Source organism: Aspergillus brasiliensis (genome assembly GCF_001889945.1).
Source record: "Aspergillus brasiliensis CBS 101740 unplaced genomic scaffold ASPBRscaffold_20, whole genome shotgun sequence".
NCBI lineage: Eukaryota > Fungi > Ascomycota > Eurotiomycetes > Eurotiales > Aspergillaceae > Aspergillus > Aspergillus brasiliensis.
The window spans coordinates 430,588-447,020 of NW_027137461.1; the positions used below are offsets into that span (position 1 = coordinate 430,588).

Consider the following 16,433-nt stretch of genomic DNA (forward strand, 5'->3'; position numbering starts at 1 on the left):
CAGCAGGACCAGTCCCCAAACCCATGAGGAAAGGGTAAAGTCAAAGATAAGAATATTTTTGCAAAAGAGAAATTATACATCAACTGAAGGCCATGGGATCCCTAATCACATTGTTCCCAATTTAGCGTCATCAAGGCATTTCGTCGTAATTTGGTATTGTCCAACCGATATTTTAGTGAGCGATTGCAGGGAGGCCGCTGGGAACTCAAGGCAAGCTTCAGCAGCAGGCACGGCACGCCTGGAGTGCGAGCAGTCGCTGAACCACGGACACCATGAAAGGTTGGCGCAAGGTAAAAGGCAAAGACATTTAATAATTTGACACACGTCCACATATCGCGCATGTGGGATTCATTGAGTTATGTAACTCGGGTAATAAGGCCGTTTCATACGGTCCGTGTCCGTTCGCTTCTTCATCCGCTCCGCATCGTAATCATCGGCACCGTCTCTGCTACCCCATGTTGTCTGGAAATAAAAATGGCTCAATTAGCAAATCTGAAGCGGAAAGCAGGAGAGTAGTCATCGTCCAACAGAGGTCCCATGTTGTGTGTGGAAATATGAAGAAGCCGAGACCAAACAATCAGACGGGACAAGTAATAGACACCGCGCTAGGTTGTTCGGACAGCGAAGCACAGATAGATGATAAGAGGGAAAAGGGACCAATAATGAGCGAAGAGACCCATAAGAAAAGCAGCAGGCAAGCTAAGGAATTTTACAAAAAAAAAAAAAGAAAAGAAAAGAAAAAGAAAAAGGAAAAAGGAAAAAGGAAAGAAAAGAAAAAGAAAAGAACAGAGAAACACACACAGTGGAAGGGCAGAGGATAGAAAGGAACGCAAAAATAATAACAAAAAGGTAGAACCGGGTTACCAAGATGGGGAAGACCGTGAGTGGATACAGAAAAGGCGAGGATGAGGTGAGGCCCATGGCCAATGCAATTGCATTATGGGAGGGGTTGGGTGTCGAGGACGGAAGCAGGCCAAGGGCTAGAGCCCACTTCCATGCTACAAGCGTCGCCCAAAGATACTAGGCTGCGCTTGCGCATGCACCCTCTGTAGAAACGAAACAACGGACCAGAACGGATGTAGTGTTGGGGTGCTGCAACTTACCACATTCAGAGTTAGCACGGCGTATATCTTGATAGCTCCGTGGAAATAACCGAAGAGAATAGACACCGGCAAAAGGATAACATCAACCGGGTAACGGATGTAATGTCCGAGAAGTTTGATAAACTTGCTAATAAACATCCACAATCCGAGGGCTTGCATAGCTAGGGCGTGCGCATCATTGTCCCAAGAAACCGTAGCCTTGTGACAAAGTATAAGGAGCAATAGATCGCCGAGGAGAGCTGGGGGCGAAAGCGTCGTCAAGTGGACAGCATACGCGCTCCAAGGCTGGCGGCTAGTAATACAGTAAACCAAACGTTAGCATGCGGATCATACAGACATTTGCAGTAAGTGACCAAACAAAAAGTTTTCCAAAAGGATACCCAAGACTAGGAACGACCCAGGCGTCCAAGCCCGATGGCCAGTTCCTTATGCCTGTCAGAATATCCGGGGAATAAATCTGAGGGTATTGTTGGCCAATAACGCAGGACGCAAGCAGGGTTTGTGGATGAAAGGTCATTTAATGACAGAAGATGAACATTCATCCCGGTGTGCATTGTACGCACGCCCGCCAGACATTTTAGAAAGAGTAAACTTACTACCAAATGTGTTTTTCATGGAACATGCTTGTGAGGTTGCTCCTCCAGTTGCTTCGAGACCAGCGCGCACACTGTTTGAGGAACTTGGGGTTGTCTTCCAGAGTTGTCATGACCTCCGCTTCAGGATGATATTGCATGAAAGTTTCCCAGCCATGTGACACCATCCAGCGGGTAATAAAATTGTCGTCGTCTGCGTTCAATTGGTACTTTCCGAACCACCATTCTTCGTTGGTAAATCCATACGTGAATCCCTCGTTCTGGAGGATATCTGTTCTGTATGCGACTGTCCGGCCTGACATGCAGGGTAGTCCACCGTCGATATGTGTTGTTGCCGCACAATCGAAGTTTCTTCGTTCCAAGTAGAGAGCACCCAAAAATCCCCATATGCGCTGGGAGAATGTTGGCGAAACAGCCCGTCTCAAGCGTTGACAAGTTACCACACCCCCATATCGCTCATCCTTTTCGAAAGGTGCTAGCATCCAAGGGAGAACTGTGCGTGGCCAACTCACGTCATCATCTGCGAATACAGTAATAGTAGTCCGAACTTCTGGGATCGCTCTAGTCATCTGTCGACGCTTGTTGGGGTGAGTAACGGTGAACAAGCGGATTCTTGACTTCGAAGCGGGCATCAAGCTTAACATATTCTCAGCCTTTTGTCGATTCGCTTCAATGGTGACCAACAGAAGTTCATAGGGTTGGCAGTCGAGAATCGTTCTTATGGTTTCCACGAGTTCATCGCCACATCCCTCCAATGTTGGTAAGATAACCGTTACATCTTGGGCAGTTAATTTCGGATTTTCGGGAGGAGGGATTGGTTTGAACGTCCAGAAAGAGAAAAGATTCACAACAAGACGGAAGTAGCGATATAAACTATATACCAGGAGAGTCAGCCAAGAGGACCTTGGTGAAATAAGATGCCCACCCACTAGTGATACATCGAAAGAAAGCTTCATGCCAGAGTTCAGGTCAATACTAACAAGAGGGCAATGAATGCTCGCATGAATGGAAACTCCATGATTGAAGCAACGTGATCGGCCAGAGATTACTCTGCTCCAAGCCAATTGATCACTTTCGTCACTATGAAGCCCACTTCAGGTGCAAGTTCCGTTTCCGATATCTCACCAATGCTAAATCAAGCTACAGAAACTGGGACTAGCAGTGCGCACTGTGCTCACCGCGGGGGAGGGGGCGGCAGCGCTGATTGAGGGTGAAGAAGATAGCGAAGATACTGGGCACTGTTCTGCCAACGTAGAAGTATTGTTGATATGTGATAGATTGAGCGGAGGAGAGAAGGAGGGAGAAAGGATATATGGTCTTCTGCTAGTATGAACGGTATAGGAGGACGGAGGCACAGGGAGAGGAAAAGAAAGAAGATAAACGAATGTCTGGGTAGGGAGACTGCCCAAGACCTCGTCAGGGAGTTCTGAGAAACAAAAAGACCAGCTCTGAGGTCAATTGGCTTCACAGAAGATGGGAATGTTTATGGGCGGACATGCAACACTTGGGATTCTTATTTGTTGCAGATGGAGTCGATGGCACGGAATGGCAGGGAAGGCACATGTTCAAGTCCGGCATCCAGACAATGGATTGAGCCAATCCCTAGAGAGAAATATAAATAAGTTACTTGTGGGCTCCAGTTCCTTTGTCATTTTGAGTGTCATGCAGGTGTATTTTTGCCTCGTGCGTCAGAGACCCTGGATCTAGATGGACTGATGGAGGATAATGCGGGTGGAGAAAGGATTGGCGGCGGTCCATGCAGCTACTGTGCAGTCCACTGCAGTGACATGGGCCAGAGAGGTGGAGACTGCTAATGGTGTGTGGGCGTGTTTTTCTAAGGCTAAAGTAGAAGCTAAGAGCACGTTAGTGGGCGTCTCCGAAATTCGCAGTGGTTAACTGTGTTGGGGCCTTTTGAGGGTGTAGTATTCCGTACTAACCGGTCCGTCCTAGACTCCTAGTACCTCCTTAGCACTATCCAGTCCACTCTGTTCTGCGTATCCTGCCCGGGACGCCGTAGACTTCCTAAACACGAGAGTCATTATTATGGAGTAAGCCCCAGTATCTCCTCGTACTAGCCACCTCTCTAAGGTACTTTTTTTTTTCTCAAAACGAAGCTGAGTAAAATGGTGCCTCCCTCCTTTCCACCGTCCATGGTCATACACACCCCCCCTCCTCCCCTGCAACAGGATGATACATTCTCCATCTTCGCTCACTGGACTTGATTCCCCTCTTTTCCTTCTTCCTTGATTCTGATTTTATTATTTTTTTAATTCATTACTTTCCGCTTCTTTCTCTTATTCCCCGGTCATGGTAGATTGAAAGGAAGGAAAGGGGCAAAGTAAGTTATACAGTCATACGCAAGGAACCCTAAAACAAGAATAAATAGATGATTATAAAATCATAAATATAAAATATATAACAGACTAATAATGATAATAATATTAATTTAAAAAGGATGGTTAAAAAGAAAAGATTGGATAAATCTAGCATAAAATCATCGGTGGCTCACTCATCATTCCCGATGGGCAAGTGACGCCGATGAGCCGACAGACAAAAATCGCCTAGATAATACTTGGTAAGAGGTGGTGGGGGGGGCAGAGTTCGTTTGTCGGCTGGATGATCAACCAACAGGAAAAAGAAAAAAATCCTCCCCCATTTATTTTTCAATGTGTATTTTAACGTCTCTGTGAAGAGAGATAACATGCTCCCACCATTGAATCATTGTTAAGAAATCCAAGGGGCAATTTCAACATGTCAAGCCTGCTATTATCATGATTACGCAGAATTCAACAAGGACAGAAGACCACTACCGTAGCCGTACATGGCAGTGACGACATAGTAATTTCTTCGAATCATCAACTGAGAAATCTGATCCTGTAACAGCATACAATTTCTAATTCTATCCAGGTGCAGATTGCTGCTGCATACTACCTAGTGGCATTGGTGAGAACTAAAATAGCCAACATAGCAGACCGTCGGCCTAGACAAGAAGCTCCGATCGGGACAAAAACGAATGGGGAAGAAAATAAATGAAATAGTTGTCATGAACAGAGGAGCTTTCCAAGAGTCGGAAGTTATGTGGAAATAAATGAGATTACTACTACTAGTTCACATGTTACCATCCTCAAATCATTCGTTTAGACCTCATGATTTTCTTCAAATTCTGTTGTTGGCATAAAGATTGTGATTTTGGGTATTTCAATAGGCGTGTGTTTTGATCTAAGACACATGGCTTTACTTATTTTGGTTTTTTTTTTTTCTTTTTTTGTTCATTTATTTATGGCCCGTACCGATCAAGCACCAGCTCTTTTTGAGCCTCTCAAGCTCATACTAAAATTGTAGAAGTGAAGGTCAGCCGGACAAAGTTATGTTACGGTAGACTAAGCGATGATACTACGACCATGGACATTGGAAGGACAAAAAGATAAGTGACAACACCAAAGTTATTCAGGAATCCAAGAGTCAACAATGATACGCAAAGTGATTTAGGGGGTCCCAGGAAAGGTCTGAGGAAGAGAATGACCCGAGGACCGAATGACCATTTCTTACCACATTCCAAACGTGGATTTCTTTATCTTCCCGTTCTTAACATCTCTAGGATAGCTTTTGGCCAATAATTATAAAATAAGCACAAAATCTCTCGCTTTCTGAATTCCACTTATTTGCAGAAGGCGAACTATCTCGAAACGGATAAACGGTAATAGCTATGTAACAGAATACACCGAACGGGACTGCGTGCCTCGCTAAGCAATTCCAGCTACTGCGCACTAGGCTACAATCTTGTCAAGAGCCTGTCACACACGCACACCACCCCCATTCCTCCTTCAATGTCGGAGGCAACTGAACGATGGATTTCGGGTTCATAGCAGACGGAAGCTGATGTTAGACGATATCATCCTGTTAGAACAAATGTTGTCTACATGGAATAAGTGGCATTCGAAAAGGGCAGAGAGCGCGAAGAGCAGGCCCCCCTAAACAACACTGATAGTGTGCTGGGGAACTTACGCAACAATACAGCATCCGTAGTAGCTATGGCCTCATTGGCCTCAAACCAAAAACGTTCAGGTTAACGGTGATCCTAGCGGCGATCTCCCAACCCCGTCTTATTAAAGCCCACTGCCTGCACTCGCTGCCTCCCACAACCAGTCTGCCGCTAAATAAGAATGGATCACGAAGCTTGGGTGGGGTTTAACAACAACAAATGCTGCAATAGGCTGGAAGTAATACGAAGTCGAGGCCATTCCCCAGACACACACCACTGTCTCTCAGCTAGTAATGTCATGACCCATAGCATGGTCGGCTCCGAGAACATGCATTTATCAGCTAAAAGTTAATCCGAGACAGAGGTCTTTGGCGTACCAAATCAGGGCATGAATGTCAATTTTTGAGGCATAATATCCTTGTGTAGTGGACTTTATCTGTATGCTGTAAGGTATATTCCAGAAAAAAAAGTTTCCATGAGTCACAGTTCCGCGCAGTCATGTGCTTTCCAAGATCACATTGACATAGCTAATCACTTCTTATGGAGCACAGCTCCTGCACATGTGCTCCTCAACAAGAATGTTGGTGTTGCCTCACAATTTTAACTCGCGAAGTCACTGGGGCCCTTGGCCAAAGCGGCATTTTAATGGCGTGCCCTCCCCAACCGTGCCTCCCCACCGGCAGACACGGAGTTCCATATGCAGCCTGTGGCTTGCTTAGTAGATCTCAGATACCAACGGAGGCTATGCGTCTCGCTTACTAACGATCGACTATTATCCCGTCATCAGCTAAAATTCGGAGGAATAGCCATGGTTGGTATTCAACTGAATTTAGCAGCGATCGTGGAACCATCATTTGGACGGCTACTATGTGAATCCTGCCAGTAGCTCTTCTCTTACGTACATGGATATGAGTAGCCTTTCAGATAGCTCAGGCGTAACCAGTAAGTATTACTCTAGCAGTACTACGGACGGAATAGGGGCATGGAGCACGTAGATACCAAAGAATAGTAGTGACTTTCGGGCTTCTCAACCAATCATCCTTGGGGCCGGTGTAATCTCCTCGAGAGCATAGATAGAGACAATAACTCCACACACGTTTAGCATCGCTAGTAACAATGAACGTGCGGCCCGAGCTCTATTTCCCAATAAAGACTTGACTCGCATGGTAATATGTCAATGTTATCTTGGCATCGAGGACGCGTGCTGATGGAATCACGGCCGTCCATCATACGGGCTGCTCCTTCGCAGTTATTGGTACAGATAGCCCACCAGCCTTAGTGGCTGCAGATGATAATCAACCCTCCTGCAAGTCACCTTAAACGGCTATGTGCCCCAAGGCTAGGCCGGGGCTCCTCCACTCAAGCAGTACTACACCCTACCGTCCGGACTAGATCGAGGTTCGGGATTCTGAGCTAAATGATCACCTAACTAGTAATCAGCGGCTAGCAAGAGAGGGTGAACACACTCCACATTATAGCAGAGGGCTCATGGCATATGAATTTTCTTTTCAAAATTTGAGAGTTTAACATGCACATCAATCTCAAGGCATTGAGAATACTACCCGATGCAATTGCCTAGGGGTTTCAAACGGGGTCTCTCCTTGCTAGTTTGGGAACGTGAGATTCCAATTGTTCCCATATACTAATATATATCGATGGGTAATCTACTTGTCATAGTAGCTTTACATGGGTTCATATTAATCACTATCTGTCCCCGTACATTATATGAAATTGCCCCGTCTCGGTCCATTTATCGCACGTTAGACTATAAACAAGGCGACGTTGCATTGCTTTGACGTTTTCCTATTTGTTTTCCGGCCTCCTCCGCTGTCCTAACAATAAGTATGCATACTGTATTCTAGCCTTTCTGCAGAGTATGAAGGCGTTCTTCCATCCGTACTACATTCGCGTGGTTACTGCAGTTGGAAATGTAATCTAGCTCCTCGAAATAGCAGCCACACATGCACAACAATCTTCTAGGTAACTGAAACAGACGCGTACCTATCTCGGCTGCACGGACATTACTTGCCTCCGCCGAGCTCCCCACCCTCACCCGGGAATGACCGAGGATCCATCCAAACTCGTTCGGAGCAGAACTGCTAGACACCTAGACTAGATACTGTGTACTTAAGTGCTAGGATAGTCCGGGACTTTAGCGCAGTCTGGAAAGGTCTTCAATTTCCTTTTCAATCTAATTTTTAATTTCTCTTATTTTCATTCATTCATTCATATATTCATTTTACACCACCCTCCCCTCTCCCTCGCGTGTCCCATACCGAGTGATTACTGAATTTGAGAACGGTAAACTTATAGTAATCTATGTCGTCGTATAATCGTTAGCTGTCTGTCCTATGAGAGGAGGAGCGTATAATCCACCGGTCGGCCAAAATACTATATCCCTGTATCCTGCATCCTCGGTCAGATCGAGGGAGGGAGGAGAGTCTGTAAGAGTCAAAAGAAAGCCACAGGATAGTCCGGAAGAATATCATACCATTAATCTGGCTTACCGGTAAAGCCCCACAATATAAACGAGTAGTGCTAGGTGCCACTGCATAGAGTGCGCGTATTACCCGTTCCAATAATCCCCGGGCTGGATTCTACGACTTCATGCGTAGCTTCAGAAGAAGATATTACCGATCAACCCTGAACAGGATAGGAGAAGGGGGGGGGCCGAGAGAAGAAGGATGGTGGGTGTGGGTGAGCAACAAGACCAGCGAATACCAGTCATTCTTCCCGTGTACAACGAGGAGCTAGGTGCTCCACGATTTTGACGCACTGTTCAACCGATGCTCCATATCGAAGTCTGGAACCGTCGACGGCAACTCTTTGATATCAACCTAGTAAGATAACATACTCTCCCTTACCGTAAGACAGACTACGCCGTACTACTCACTATGGCATATTCCGTTCCCATCAGAGATTCGGAAATGTCATGCAGCTTATGCCGTCAATCGGCATGTCAGCCGCGTGTGTAACACTGTAACTCAACCATATACTATGTTATCTGTTAGTAACCGTCTGAAAGCCAGAACCTACTCAGGGCTTGCTTGCTTTCTAATTGGTCGGTAATAATTGACAAGGTCAAATATCATACATTGAGCCAGCATTGCGGTACTTCTGCTCGACACACAAGTACAAAGACAACAGGGAAACCAATGGGGGTATTGACTGAGTCCAACTATCTTAGTCTTACTAGTCATCAATACTACCTACCTACTATGGGCTCGTAGTAATTATTGTTACTGCTTATTACGGTGCGAGTTGGCATGAAGACCGAGGAGGCAGAGTCTCCACCCCGAGCTCCTTAGGCTGACTCTCAGAGAGAATTAGTCGCAGGAGGACGCGGACTGTGCACAAATTAGCGCGGGCTGCTTCCTCTTGTACTGGTGGGAACAGTTCCATACCGTCCGTAGACTGGGGCGCCTCGGCATGGGGGCAAATCTCCGCTGCAGCGTTGTGGTTCGCTTACCCGGACAGCAGGCAACTTACTTACCTTGCTAGGGAGCTGTGCCGCTCCCGCTAGTTAGCCTACTAGTCTAGTCTACGTGTTTGGCGGCGACGGGCGACACACTGGGCTGAGACTGTCCTGTGCTTCCCAAAGACACAACCCGCGCGCGCTTTTTACCATTTGCAAACAGTAAACACTGCCCACCCCCTCTCCCCAGTCAGGATGAGCTCCCCAAGGGATCAGACGACGCAGGAGATTCAGCTTCTAAAGATAGCAAGCTATAGGGAGTGAGATGTTAAGTAGTAGTCAGTAGAAGGAAATTAGGAAAGTCCGGGATTCATCCTCTTGTAAATTGCATTCCGCCAATGGATAAGAAGGATAGATACTACACGATATTACTGTTATCATTTCCCGCTCTCGCCCCCTCCTCACAGCAGAACCCTCATGCCCCTTCCACAAACCTACTCGGGTGTTATTATCTGGTTGACTAGTACTGATAGTATGGAGTACTCCAGTCTCTAGTTTAGTTGCATCTTTGGATGGCAGGACTGACTGCCTAGGTAGGTAGGAGTGGCGGTTATTTGTGGAACGCTGCCGTGCTATCATAGGCTGGACGTGGGAGTGGAAGACTCTCTTGGTGGCCCGTGTGAGGTTCGGCTGCGGGCCTGAAGCTCGGCCAGGCCATCCTGCTTTCCACCAAAAAAAAAAAAAAAGAAAAGGCGTTAGCAACGTTGACTACTGTATCACTTCTGCAGCTAATCGAGTCAATTCAGCAGCTAAAACTAGGCATGAGTTAGATTTCCACCGGGCTAGCCTCGTTTAAGTGACTGCTTGGCAGGTTGTGCGAATACTACTACCCGAATAGTCACTCGGCTTGTTTGGCTTGATCAAGCCTTCAGGAGGATCAAAAGCAAATGCTCTGCGTGGCTTTCACGGGGTGCAGAACGGCGTTTCCGGAAGGAGTCCGAGTTTATGAAGGTATTGTTAGGGTATTGTTATTATTACAGAATACTATAGTTCTCCATTATAAGATTATTGCCACTAGATGGATGGAGTGTATCACTACCCGCTGATGCTTGTCCTGCACAGCCGTTACGATCAATTCGGGGCAAAAATATCAACAATTGAGCTATGTTTATTTGCATCTATGGTTGGTTCTGTAGTACAAGCCAGCTCTTGGACTCTTAACATGCAAGCAGCCCTATGCAGAAACCTCCTGCAACATTTGTGAGATCACTAGGAACGTCATGAGCTGCAGCAATGCCTATATCCCACCTACACGGGTTGCAAAGGCATCCTGGATGGGCCTGGCCAATTTATCGGATGATAATTGTGCTACATCAATGCTTTTCTCTGAACAGCTTCCTGTCCTACGTGGGATTGCCTTCTGGCACACATACTGACACATACACACGCACACTTGAACATTATATCACAATAGACTCTCATCTACTGCAAACTGGGCGGTCTTCTTCTATGGCATTTAGAGAGCTATTATATGCATCATGAGGTCAGGGAACCGCTATGCCTTGCATATCATTCTCTAATGCGGTCAAAGTTCTGAACAAATAAGTTCACCCCTGCTCTATCCTAGGTTGTTCGGAAATGGGCTTTAATCCCCGCCAGGTACTTGCATATAGTTAGTGGTACAGATTTTCGCATTTATGATGTCAACTTCCTTCCCCTCCCCCCTCCTCCCTCCGTCCTTCCTGCTCAAGCAAGGCAAGCCCCTCCAGCGATCAACCGGATAACTTGAGGCTCCCTTGTTCTGGACCAGGCCAATTGGTAACATAAGCATCTCAGGCAATGACGGGGATGCAGACTGTGCTTCCCCCCGATACACTAATGTGTGTATCAACAGGGTACACACCCCTCCCCCTCTCCCCAAGCCAATTCTGCATGTAACTTTCTAGAATGTTTCAATGGCACCAAGTGTGTTCCAGCATGCGTGTATGTAGCCCAGTAGCTTATCTTACAACCATTTATGGGATGTTTAATGGCGATCTCTTCCATTACTTATCGGCCTTTATCTGAGTCGTTCACTTCTATACCATCATTTGTCTTCTGTGCCTAGCTCTATCACATATGTCAGTTCCCTGCCGAGGACTCAGTAATACTGCTAGCCAAGATGACCCGGCAAGTAACATCCAATACGGTGCCATATTATGGATCATATATATGTTTACCTATTACTCTTGAAGCAGCCAACTCACTTCCTCTTGCATGGGGTACATTGCTAACATCCCGCCGGCATTTACTAAGGCAGAGAGCCGCGTGGATTAGATGCGTTTATCAGAGCAATTTAAAGTACAGAAAGACCAATTTTAGAAATCCTCCCGAGGAGTCCATAGCCAATCTGAAGGCTTAAAGAAAACCTCAAAGTCCACCCCTCCGAACAGTCCGAGGGCTCCATACAGATCGAAATCTCCTCCTAAACCCTCTACCCCCCCAGAATCTTCATCCAGCTCCTCGTAAAGGTTCCAACCCCCTACCTCTCGACCGTCACGAGTAAAAAAGATATCAACATACACCTTCTCGTTTTTGTCCGCTGAAATTAGGGGGGCTGGAGTGGGGGAGTGAAACGTCATCCCCAAGCCAACTGTCTCTCCTACATTGAACTTGCTCGTGAAGCTCTTCCCGCCCCACGAGTCGTTGACGAAGCGGCATCCATCATCAGAGAAGACACCGAGACTACCCCTTTCCCAGCCTGGACACCTCCAGTTGGGGTATGGTCGTGCCACAAATCCGATAGAGAATCCGCTGGCATCGCTGGACTGCCCTTCCGGGCCTATGCGGAGGCCAAGCAGTCTTACTTCGAAGTATATGGTCTTACTTTTCTTTGTAAGAAGTGGGGAGTCCTCCGTGGAGAAATAAAGGGGCAGGTTTGTAGTTAGAAGACAATCGCCATGTCCATTGCTTGTAGACCCTTTCCAGTGCCCCTGGTTGACAACGTGGAGGTTCGCACCGAATCTTGGTGACTCTGCAGGGCTTATGTTAAATTCCCGGGCAGATCTATACGTAGCAGCAGATGGCTTGATGGGAGCCTCTAAGGGAAGCTTATCACAGAATTCGTGGGCGCGCTCTGCATCGTCGCAGGAGGCATTCCCTGTGCTTGAGCAGAGAAATCCAGCTGTTGGTGGCGGTGGAAGCGTTGCTGTGTCAGGCACAGTGTCCTGCCAGTCGTGATAAAGGGGGGACCCTTGATTTCCGCCTACAGTAGTCGCAGGAGCAGAATATGGTGGGGGTGGGGTTAAAGGCGTCGTATAGTGAGGTTGGGCTTTTTGACTCGTGGCTTCAGATTGGGCTGTCATTGTAATTGAGAGATGTCTAGACCGGTTTAGACAGGAGGAGCTGCCACTGCTAATCGATCTTGAAGCTCATGTATATCGACTTCGCTGAAATTATGTCGTTAGTTAAAATGACCGGAAGCAAAATAGGGATCTTCTATTGGGAGAATGGCCGCCCTCGCGCGGGTGGCTATGCTGAACCGCATAAACTGCAGACCTCTGGCAAATTTTTCTACAAGATCACGTAACTATTGCTCACAAAGAGCAGTTACGTAGTAACTATTGATGTCTACTTAGCGTTTACATCGAACATGAGCATACACTGAATGGTTGCATCGTCTATTCTAAGAAAAGTAACAGAAGAACCCCATAATGAGCCATGCATAATTATAACTAATGACAAACACATCTGTTTAGTTAACTATGTGATTGTTGGACCCCTTCCCGTCGACCTAGTGGTTAGTTGATTACCCCGTGGAGCCAGCCACATTGGGACTGCGGAGATGGGTGTTGTGGGCGAAGGGGCACAGAAACCGCGATGGAAAAGGCAGCCAGAGAGACGCAGGCGCACTATGTTGGAATAGATACAAAAGGAAAAAGCGGTATGAGTGGGAAAAGTGAGGAGGGAAATTCTTTCAATTAACTAGGATCGATAACTACATATGATTAACTAGGCTTTATTGTTTCAGATGCAGCCCTTCTATGTATAGTCCAGAAGGGGCATAGGGTCGACAATGCCCTACCCCCACCGTGCCTGAGCATCAGCTGAGGTTTGAGTAGACCTACTAAGCGCGTTCGTTTTCTGATTGCTTTGCGCCTAAATACTCTTGCTTACTGCCCGTCCAGTATCTATCCAGTTGAATGTGCGACCGTCACACTTCACTTTTCTTGAGACCTTAACTGTTTGGGCAATGGCCCCTTACCGACTTTTCTGTTTGCTTGGCCTGCACAATGATCATCTATCGATTACCTGCACATGTTCATCCGTTTGATTCTTCGAATTAGTCCCTGGCAAAACTGCTCAGATGCAGGAAGATGTGCTTTAGGGTCCTCGAGCAGTCCCGAATCTCATCTGGCCATATTGCTGGCTGCCAATTAGTCCTTTTGTTACACAACACAAATACACACCACATACATGCGCTCGAATCTGCAATCATCGTTTTTAGGTCGAGGCCAGTCCTACTTTTACACCAACTATTTACCAAAGCCATAGTCGGCCCCTGGTGATACTCTGCTCTTTACGAGCAATGAGAACTGGTGTGAATCCCCCATGCGACGGACACTTGATTGCAGTCGAGATGGACGGCAGTGAACATGGACAAACCAGAAGACAGCGTAGGTCTTCTCTCTCACAGCAGTTACAGCGGGTCTTCCATTTGGACAAGCGTGTGAATGTAAGTTCCCTTTATATCATCAGCTCAGCAATTTGACAACACATCAATTTTCTTCTGCCTACCTCGACTGCCCGCCTTCCTGGGACAAGATGTACATGTTAATATACCTCAAAAGAAAGAAAGTCGCCGGCGATTCTCAGACTCAGCAGAGACTCGAACCATAAGAACTCATGAGCAAGACCAAGAGGGACTACTGCAAACAGACGAGGTTGGCCTAGGCGACCATACAAGTAGACCTGCGACATTGGTCAAAAAAAACGAAGATGTCGACCCACGCACACTCCGAGGTCCAACTGCGTTTTTGGGTGACAATGAGCCCCAGAAGACACCAACACACTCTATCAGTCAGGGAACGTTGCAACTGTCCGACTCATCTTCTCTCGTGGATGTGCCTTCCGGTAAGCACGGGTCAATTAGCTCCGCTACTTCGATCAACAAGGCGAGGGACAAGAATGAGAGAAGGGCTACAAGACGCCTAGAAGCAGAAAGGTTGGAGCTTGAGAAGAAGATTATCAAGCTCGAAAAAAGCGAACAAGCTCATGGACTGAACCTACAATCGAAGGAAACCCGGCGTCTTACTAAAAAACAGCCTATAAGAAGCTCAAGTAGGGCATCGAGTGCGAGTGGTGATGAGTCTTGCTCATCAAGCCGATTTTCTTCTCTCTTCTTAAGCTCGAGGCGAGACTCCCGGTCGCGTTCGAATTCCCTCAGGAGAAGTGACGGGGGCTATCCAACACACCTGTCATCTGACGCCGAAAAATCACAATCAGGACTGCACTCGGGGCTGCACGCAGCTCGGCCTCAGATCGCTGTCACGATGCCTAATCGCTTCGGCGCCGTGATATCCAAAGAACTTGCCACTAACCATGCGCTGATATCACACCAACCTGAACCGGTGCCTATGCAGGAGTTAATGCCAGCGATTCCTACCAATATAGAACTTAAGAAAAATAGTTCTACCGAGCCTCATCCTCGTGATATCGGAAACGGTCTGTCGCAAGAACAAGTACAAGGCTATCTGGCTACTACCGACAGTAACACTTACAGGGTGGCGTCAAGGGCCCCTAGTCTTCCTGTTCCTGCAGACCTCGACCGCTTATCGTTTGCAGCAACACTTAACCTCAAAAGTAGGGAGTCTGGCACCGTGAAGCCATCTGGATCTTATCAGTCATCGACAGTCTCTTCCACAGAAATACCGACCAAACAGGAAAAGCACACTCGCGGTAGCTACAAAAGCACTCGGAGAGCACAGGTGGCAGTCGAGGGTGGAAAGACTTCGAAAAATTCACCAGTACCGTCATCGGCTAACTCTCAAGCTAGATCGTTGAGGTCTGCACCAAACCGTACTTCCACGGACCGCTATCTCCAAAGACAACATAAGAGCTACGTATCATCACCACTTGCATTGTCTTCAATTGTGGACAGTAGGTCCAACTTGTCTTCAAGTGCTATGGAGACTACAGACTCGACAGCTTCGCAAGCTTCGATCGAAGATGAACATAACAACATGGAGTCGGTCAAGAAGGTTATAGATCCTAAGTATAAACAGGCACAGCCACATGTTACAAGGCGTCTAGTCAGGGGAGACGGTAGTAAAGGCGAAGGGTATCTTGAACAACCTCACAGCATCAATGGAAACCCACAGGAGCGCTCTGGTCTTGGCTACACGTGGGCTAGTCATCATCTCCGGTCACCTTTGAGCAAGTGCATTCCCACAAATCAAGATCGGACCCATGAAGTGATACCCCAGGAGCCTGGGCCATTATTAAAGCCGGCCAAGATGTCATATACTCGGATTCATGACACAAAGCACAGCATAACTGATATTAGCGTCCACGAGGCGAAGCATGCAGGTCAGGACGTGCACCTGAAATCTCAAGGTCTTCAATCGCGTGAAAGGACTCAAGCTTGTCAAGACCTAGCCCGAAGCTTTCAGGACGCCCCTGAATTGCAAGAACCCGAAGCCTGCCATGTGCCTTATGAGAGCAAGCTTACCCAACGGAGAAGTTCCAATTCGTCAACATCTGCATCTTCTGAAGAGCCGCGATCAGAAGATTACAACACGGCAGACGAAGGCCGCTCATCTATCTCGCTTCCTTGGCAGAATGGCATTACTCCAGCCAGCTTTCCTCACAATGATAATACCGTACCGAATACATTGGACATTACTGATAATGATGTATTGCCCAGTGTGGGAGCTTCAACCACCCGCTTACGCAACACGCCGAAAGAGCGAATGAATGGACGCATGGAGCAATTGAGGAATGTACAGACAGACGGTCCGTTTGAAATGCTCTTTGTCATCTGCTGTCACTGCGGCCATTGGCATGATCTGCCATCGGGACTGTATGCGAAACTCACTTCCCCGAGCACATCTCCAGTCGCCAGAAATCATAGTCTCTCCGCTGCCCAAGGCGAATCACGTGCTGTCCGAATGGGTATCAGTTCAAGTTTGTCAGGACAGTGTGTCGATCTATCAGATACCATGTCATCTGTCTCTGCTGCAAAATCTCAATTTTCGAAGTCTACTGTGCAGTGCTGTTGGTGTAATCATCGCATGGATAGGTCATGTTGCCAGGGATGGACAACGATTATTCGCATGTATCAGAGGCATCACTAGCAGTGT

The 16,433-nt window shown here is 47.2% G+C and overlaps 3 protein-coding genes across 3 annotated transcripts; 1 reads left to right on the forward strand and 2 right to left on the reverse strand.

Annotated features, from left to right (window-relative positions):
* Positions 1–348: 348 nt before the first annotated feature.
* On the reverse strand, positions 349–2,714 carry ASPBRDRAFT_59720 (glycosyltransferase family 2 protein; the record flags this gene model as incomplete). The annotated part of the gene is made up of 4 exons (XM_067628099.1): positions 349–462; positions 1,104–1,395; positions 1,700–2,569; positions 2,677–2,714. The coding sequence occupies 4 exons, from the start codon at positions 2,712–2,714 to the stop codon at positions 349–351; spliced, it is 1,314 nt and encodes a 437-aa protein (XP_067473874.1).
* An 8,577-nt stretch (positions 2,715–11,291) lies between these two features.
* ASPBRDRAFT_48936 (SSH4 family protein) lies at positions 11,292–12,597 on the reverse strand. The gene has a single exon (XM_067626193.1). It carries the CDS (start codon positions 12,435–12,437, stop codon positions 11,451–11,453), a length of 987 nt encoding a protein of 328 aa, XP_067473875.1. The 5' UTR covers positions 12,438–12,597; the 3' UTR covers positions 11,292–11,450.
* A 1,114-nt stretch (positions 12,598–13,711) lies between these two features.
* ASPBRDRAFT_137596 (uncharacterized protein) lies at positions 13,712–16,427 on the forward strand (the record flags this gene model as incomplete). The annotated part of the gene is made up of 2 exons (XM_067618915.1): positions 13,712–13,807; positions 13,923–16,427. The coding sequence occupies 2 exons, from the start codon at positions 13,712–13,714 to the stop codon at positions 16,425–16,427; spliced, it is 2,601 nt and encodes an 866-aa protein (XP_067473876.1).
* Positions 16,428–16,433: the final 6 nt, after the last annotated feature.

Bases quoted from the DNA above. Each gene is read 5' to 3' on its own strand.
- ASPBRDRAFT_48936 (XM_067626193.1), bottom strand. From the start codon at position 12,437: ATGACAGCCCAATCTGAAGCCACGAGTCAAAAAGCCCAACCTCACTAT.